General features: G+C 48.1%; 1 protein-coding gene across 1 annotated transcript in view; it reads right to left on the minus strand.

The window, feature by feature from the left end:
• LOC102380114 (mucin-17-like) overlaps positions 1-7274 on the minus strand; it is a 26268-nt gene extending 18994 nt beyond the window's left edge. The window contains exon 1 of the mRNA XM_025212700.1: positions 6234-7274. Within this exon, the coding sequence (XP_025068485.1) occupies positions 6234-6262 (29 nt within the window). The 5' untranslated portion in view covers positions 6263-7274. The remainder of the gene's footprint in view (positions 1-6233) is intronic.
• Positions 7275-7833: the final 559 nt, after the last annotated feature.

Raw genomic sequence — 7833 nt, forward strand, 5'->3', positions numbered from 1 at the left:
AGGAGGCTCCAAACAGCTACACTGGGCTCTGGAGCCCTGGCATCAGCTCCGTACCAGCGTGTGCACCCGCGCATCAGAGCAGGCGGTGGGGGGCCTGAGGCAGCATGGCCCCGGTCTCTCCCCTGCTCCCGGCACAGAGCTGGTGACTGGGCTCCAGAGCCCAGCGTAGCTGTTTGTAGCCAGCCTGGGCTCTGGGCAGCTGCAGCAAGCAGCGGGCAGGATGCAAGGCTACAAACAGCTACCCACAGCTCCGGCATCAGGTCCATGCTGTCGGCGACTGCGCACGCACCTCGGGGCAGACAGCAGGGTAGCCTGTTGCTTGCTGCAACTGCCCAGAGCCCAGGCTGGCTACAAACAGCTACGCTGGGCTCTGGCCCCCAGTCACCAGCTCCGTGCCGGGGGCAGGGGAGAGACCGGGGATGCACTGCCTCAGGGCCCTCCCCCACCACCCAATCTGACGCGCGGGTGCACACGCTGGTATGGAGCTGATGCTGGGGCTCTGGAGCCCAGAGCAGCTGTTTGGAGCCTCCCAGCTGCAGCCAGCCCTGGGTCTGGGTAGCTGGGGCCAGTCGGAAGCCCAGGCTGGGGGGCAGGGGCAGCAGGGCTGGGGGGCACAGGGCAAGCTGGGGGGCAGGGACTTTGAGTGGGGGGCAAGGGGCACATGCAGGGCATCCTGCCATGTACCCCCTGCCCTCGTTTTGTTTTTCTGGCATGCCGGCGCTCCGGCACCTTTCAAGGTACGCGTTGTGGGAGTATTCAGCACTGCGGCCAAAAAACGTTGCCTACCCCTGTTACAGCCAAAGACACCTAAGCTTATTCCCCACTGAGGCTTTGGGAGGACTAACCAGTTCATGTCTGTAGAGAAACGGAACAGACACTATATATTTTTGGGAGATTATCCATGACTACAATATACAGGAACCATGCAATATATTTAACCTAGAAGAGGTTAAGTCAATTATCTAAGGGCCTAAATCAGCTTTGTTTTTGTGGGTTTGGTGGGGGGGTTGAGGGGGTGGGGAATTGGTTTTACAACCATGGTATCTGTAAAAATATCATCCTGATTTTGAGGACAATGAAATAAAGTAGGAGCAGGTAGATATAGTATGTATACATGTGTGCATGGGCACGCTTTTCACACATACACAGAGTGGTATTTGCAAACCAAACACCACAGCACAGCACAGAATGTATAGGAACCAGGAAGTCAAACTGACTAGAACAGGGGTGCTCAAGCCCCGGCCATGCTATCTGGTCCTCAGGGGTGCCCGTGGTTCAGAAATTTTGGCAGCAGGAGAGGGGTAGCAGCAATTGCTGTTCCCCTGCTCCCACATTTCCAGAGTGATGGGGAGCCCCACAAAACAGATAGCATGTTGGATTAGGGTTACCATATGTCTGGATTTTCTCAGACATGTACTCTTTTTGACTCCTCCCATCTCCATCCAGGCAGTTTTTTAAAATATCAGCAAGTGTCCAGGATTTTGCTCTGTTTCCACTCAGCATCAAAGTTTTTCCTGTCAAGTCCCAGCTTGCCCCAGCATGGAGCTGCTTGGGGCTGGAGGGAGTTGGGGAGGGTGATTGAAGGCAGGAGCATCATGTGCTCTGCACTTGGCACTGGCAGCTGCAGGCAGTTAGTCTGTGGGGGGCAGGGGTTGGAGGGCCTGGGCTGGTGGGCTATCGGGGGTGGGGGCGGCGGGGAAGGTGCATGTGCGCACCACGCATGCATGCATGCATGCATGCATGTGTGTGTGTGGATGGGCATGTGAGGGAGGTGGGTGTTTGCTGGAGCTGGGGCTGCAGCACGACAGGGAGGCAGGGCAGCAGGGCTGGGAGGCCAAGAGGCTACGAGGCATGAGTGAGGGGCACCGACAGGGCTGCAATTTTTTAATTGAAGTACTGCGATTTTTTAATTGAAGTAAAAATAATAATAATAATAAAATATATATCGTATATAGTATTACAGATAGGGTCAGTGAACAGCTCAACAACTCCCATATACCACAATACACACTTGAAACCTTTCTGTTGGATTATGCACAATACAGCTGACTGCTAGAAGTTGATATATCATTGGCTCGGAAAAAACAAAAGTCAGAGTAGATAAGCGGCGCTGAAGATCGTGTACCTAGGGACACGCGAGGTATAAATCTGGCCCTGGCCACTGCTCAACTCTCCACAGGAAATATGTATACTACTCATGCCATGCAGCTCCATACACTGCCAAATATAGCAATCCACTAACACCAAGCAGCACAGACACAGATCACCAAACACCACTACCAAAGACCACCACAGACTCACTCACAAAACACACACTGAACCCTCTCAAACTGTACTCTCACGCCAGATGCTTCAGACAGCAGGCTTTTATTCCCAGAAATCATACCACTTGCTTGCATCCAACCATTCTGCGTAAAGGGCCTGTCACTCACTGTCCATCAAACATTTGCCAATCACCTTCACTTGCACCTAATGCATTCATCTGCCAATCACAGCACGCACTGCACTCACCCTGATCTCATGCACCATGTTCCCACCAAGCACTCTGCATTGACTGCACATTCCCATCTCAGCTAACTGGGGCATTGGATCAAAAAGTCAGATCCTTCCACAGTCTTCTCCGAGTTGTAACTTTTAACCATTACATCATCTTCTAATTATTTTCAAGCCCAGCTCAAAATGTTCTGGCTACAGCGAGATGAACTTCTGGTGAGGGTTTTCATGTCCTCACAGCTTTACTTGCTGACGTTTTAGGAGACGGAGTTCTTCTCACCTAACCCAAGCTGTTCTGTCTCTAGGGTGTTGATACCAAAAAAGTCCTGAAGCAACAATAAGGAACTGGAGCCAGAGAGCAAGGAGCAGATAGATAAGCAGGTTTTCCTTCCAGGGTTGTTCTTTAATTAATGCTGAATGAGAACAATAAAAATAGATTCCGCTTGAGTCCAAATATATCCTTCCAAAGGAAACAAAGAGACAGAAAAGAGCGGGAGCTGCCCAGACCTCTGGGGGACACAGCTCACTCATGGAGAAGTGAGTGACTATGAAAGCTCTTTAGGACCATCTGTTGTCACTATTTTGTCACTGGCATTGATCTTTCATGCATGTTCTGGACATACCCCACAGGCCACAAGCCACTCCACTGGCCCCTTCTTGATCCACTTTGCATCACTGAAAGTGTGTCTACACATGTACTTTAATGTGCATTAGCCTATTTTAATGCGAATTAAAGCGTGACAAAAAACCCCATTCACTTTCGCTAATGTGCAGTAAAATAGGCTAATGTTCCTTTTTCTAGTACTTTACAGTGGAGACACTAAACTTAATGCACATTAGCAAAACCGCATTAATGAACATGTAGACATGCCCAGCAAGTTTGTAACTAATTTCATCCAGGTATTCTAAGGCAATATTTCTCAGCTTGTGGGTCGCGGGCCAAAAGTGGGTCACAAGAAAATATGAAAGGGTCATGAACAAACTTTAAAAATTGATTCTTCTTTAAAGGAGAAAAACATGGGAAACCCATGGCTTTTCCCTTGCAGGCTGGCAGAGTTCCAACCTACAAGGGGCTGCTTGGGGCCCCCCCATGCCCCTCCTCCCCCACACCTAGCCTGCACACTGTGGAGCTGGGGCCTGGTAACAGCAGGTCGGGAATGGGGGGTGTTGCGTCAAGACTGGCCATCGGTGTTCACAAATGAGTCCTGGTACAAAAAAGGTTGAGAACCACTATTCTAAGGCCATTTAGAATAGGCTCTCAGGTTAGGATTATCTTTAACCTGTCTATCAGATGAGATGAAATGTGAATTGGTCACATATATCATGCTTTGTAGTCTGGTGACTCGAGTTTCCTCCCACCGTGTGTCTTGGAAGTTGTTCCACTGCACTCATTTCCCTTTCAGGCTATAAAGGCAGGCAATCCTAGTCTCACCGAAAAATGCACCATGAGCTTGAAAAACTTCCCCAGGCATTCAGGGACTTTCCAGAATATTGTAGATCAGGACTGAGATGAGAGCAGACTCCAAGTGAATTTCTGTAAAAACAAGGTTTCCCAGATGGTAACTCAGAAATATTCCCAAGGTGTAACCACCAGCACCTGCAGTCTGACGAAAGTCTAGGATTTTTATATTTTCTTATGATGTTGGCTCTGCCTCTTGAGTCACTGGCCTGGCTCATGGGAACCAGAAACCAAAAGGGACTCTAATCAGAAACATAACAGAGGCTAAAAGCAGATGGGTTTATCCCAAGTCTGACCGTCCTGGGCAGCTTGAATGGCAATTAACTCAAATTAGTCCCACCTCTCCCCGGGATAAAAAAAATGTCTCAATACTTCACAGGCCAAAAAAAATGTTAGAATTCTCCCCAGGACAAATCTTTTTATCATGGGATCCTACAGATGCCAGTGTCCCATTTGATGTACCTGTGAAGAAAATTATCAAAGTCACACAATGAAGACTGAACTCTGTCTGCCTCACCTGTTTTACCAACACCAATAGTCTGGCCAGGTGGTGTGAGAACCAGATAGGAAGCCACAGGCAGGGAGGGTACATTCCAGCAAGGCCATTACTCATCTCTCAGCTCTGGAAACCCACTGGAGAGCTTTCTTGTGTTGAGGTGTTGCAATCTGGGCCCTCAAAAACACTTTTATCTGCTCTGAAACCAGACAGCTTCCAGCTGTGGTTGAGATACTCTGAGAGGCCCAGGATCCCTGTTTAGAGCACAGTCACAGCATAAAGGACTGCAGTGTCTTCTACTGACCATGTTTTAGGAATTGTGTAACATCTGGAGGAAGGGAGGAAGGTGAGGTAGGGAGAAGGAGGAGGAATGGTAGGGACAGGTCAGCTCCCTGCCAAGGAGGCTGCTCTAAACGCTATCTGAGCAGCTGCCTTTCCAAGGCCCCAGTTTGTACTCTGTCCTGGCTTGCTCAGCACAGGTCACAGCAACTTCCTCCTCTCTACTCCATCATCAGCTGTACAAGTGGGGCCCTTAGGTGGGAAGAAACACTGCCAGCTGCCAAGACCTATGTGTCCAACAGATTTGACTCTGTGGTCTGCAGGACAGCACCCAAGGCCTCTTCAGTATTGGTGGGCAGGGACAGTTGGTGAAGTAGCATCTTGCCACAGAGTCAGCCTGACTGGTCATGCTGGATCTTTGCCTGAATTTGCACAAGGAGTAGGATGGGGGCCGCTCTTTGCAAGATCAATATTTCCCCAGGACCCCACGTGTGGTGTAGAAAATTCCAAGAGGAATCATGACAATGGGCCATTTATCTTGTTTCCAAGCCCATGCAGCTGAGCAACCACCAGGCAACACAGCTGAAAGTGTGCCAAGCCCAGACTCATACCCCTCTGGATGGGTTTGAGCCAGGGGTGGGCAAAACGTAGCTCGCCAGGCCATTCTATCTGGCCCACAGAGCCCCTAAAAATTTATAAAAGTAATATTTATCTGCCCCTGACTGCCCGTCATGCGGCCCTCGATGGCTTGCCAAAATTCAGTAAGCAGCCCTCTGCCCAAAATAATTTGAGCTCTCAAACTGTATGCATTGAGACTGGAAAAACCTTTGCTCCTGGGAGCAAGCCCACAGTGTTTGGTAATGCTGGCAAAATGTTGATAATTTCTATTTTCTAAAGGCCTGTGGCGCTTTTTGACTGGTGTCTGCTGGCCAACAGCCAACTTGGTTTATTGCACTGACATAATTAAATTTCTTCCATGGTCAGCTCCCTCCCTTTCCTATGCAAACTGCTCTGTGGAGTTTCAGTGAGGTAATAAACAGCTGTGACCTACCAGCCCAAGCTGACTGACATTCAGAAGAGTAGGTAAGGGGTAAAGACAGTAAGATATTTTGGCTGCAATCATTTAATTGCATGCATACAGCATCTAGCACTATGAGGCTGCCATCCAGGACAAGGGCCCAAATATACTCCTAGAATACTAATTAATCAAGTGATTCTTCCATATATCCTCTCTCTAGTCAGGACCACCCATTTTATGAACGGCTTAGACAATTGCCCAGAATTGGAGGGTCATCCTTGAGCAGTTAGAAATCAGCAGTTTCTGAGTAGTTACCACAATTAGGTACAGAAATACGGGGGAAAGGGAAGGAAAAACTCGTTTTGTTGAGGACAGTAAAGCAGCAAGGCCCCATTCTATCTGTATGTGGTATCAGACACCAGACTGAACAGCACAGCAATACTTGCTGTAGAACCATCCCACCAGTGAGCAGGGTAAGTAATACTTACAGCCAGCATTCAGTCAGTTCCAATGACATCTAGTGAGTGACTCCTGGCCATGCAAGTTCATGTTTCTGCATGGTTAATAATTTCAGCTGACCCGATTCAAATCTCTCTTCCTCCCAACATGTAATAGCCTGACTCACTTTCACAGCTAGCCACACAAACTTTGGGCCCAAGCCTAAGCCATTTATTCAGTGACTTCAATGGGGCTTCAGAAACGGGTCTTTTTTCCTTTTCATGTTATGTGATATTAGCACAGCTGTGTAAGGCATCACAGTCAGTGGCCATGCCCAGCAGCAAGAGAATTCTGAGCCAAGATGTGCTACCAAGCTGAGCCTATTGCTGGAGGCAACCTCCTGGTCCTACAGCTCCCTCCACCCCGCTTTTGGTACTGCAGCTCACATGATACCCTTCTCTTATAGCTGTTAGAAGGAGATAATTGTTCTGGTGTCTGTCACTGAACCGCCCCAGACAGGCTTCGTGCATCAGTAAGAGTTGGAACCAAGCCCTTATCTTCTGATTTTGACCCTGAACAGATACAGTATTATCTGTACCACAGACAGACACACAAGAGGATTGCCATAAAGCTCTGTACACCTGTTAACATCAGAGACAGCAAACAAGACAAAGGTAACACAATTCAGGAGTATGATCCCCTCCCCTCCCCTCATCCTAGATTTGGGCTGTTTTCAATCTGACACTGACTTTCTGTGGATGTGTACATACATACTAAGTGGACTTAAAATAAGATGACTTAACTAAGTTGGCTTAAGTTTAGAGACGTTGGCACATACACATGTACAACTCCTTGACATTGTGGCAGTCATCTTGTGAGCTAAGTTGACTTAACTAATGCGACTCAAGATAAATCACCTCAGGGGTGTATTATTTTGCGCCACATTTAAGTCAACTCTGCTCCACATGTGTGTGTATGCTCTGACAGTTAAGTCAACTTTAAAAAGTTAAGTTGACTTAACTATCAGAAAGTTAGTACATGTGTACACACCTTATGTGATCCTTTGGTAAGTCACAGAGAAAAGTAGGATTGGAAAGACCCTCAGCAATCTGACCCCCTGCTCAACGCATGCTCAATCCCCTCAAACCCACCCCAGACAAACTTTTGAACTAAGAAACTTAGAGCTACTGAGCCTTCACAATATCTCTACCTTAGGTTCCTCATCTGTAAAAAGCGGGATAAACAACAATGCCTAGTGCCACAAAAGGAACGTGTCAGAATTAATTCATGATTCTACAGCCCTGTGAGTATGCAAGGTGCTGAGTAACAACTGGGCATGCCTTTTCTGGCAGAAATTGCTGAGACAACTTACTGAGTTATACACGGTGCCCTACTAGCTATACTTGCCTCCAAAATACCACAGAGACATCACCTGTCCCTCCTTAGTCCTGTCCCAACACACTACCCTTGCGCACACACACTAAAAGAAGCAGTAAACGTAAAAGCCGTCCATGCCCAAATGATTACGAGGCCCATAAAGGCATGATCCTAACCTGCCACAACGTTACCTGTGGAACGTGAGGGGAAAAAGCAGGACGCTGCTTTCCCAAGGGGCTGGGCACATTAATCAACAACCCAATGGACTGTGTT

This window comes from Alligator sinensis, unplaced genomic scaffold (assembly GCF_000455745.1).
Source record: "Alligator sinensis unplaced genomic scaffold, ASM45574v1 scaffold1000_1, whole genome shotgun sequence".
Taxonomy (NCBI): Eukaryota; Metazoa; Chordata; order Crocodylia; family Alligatoridae; genus Alligator; species Alligator sinensis.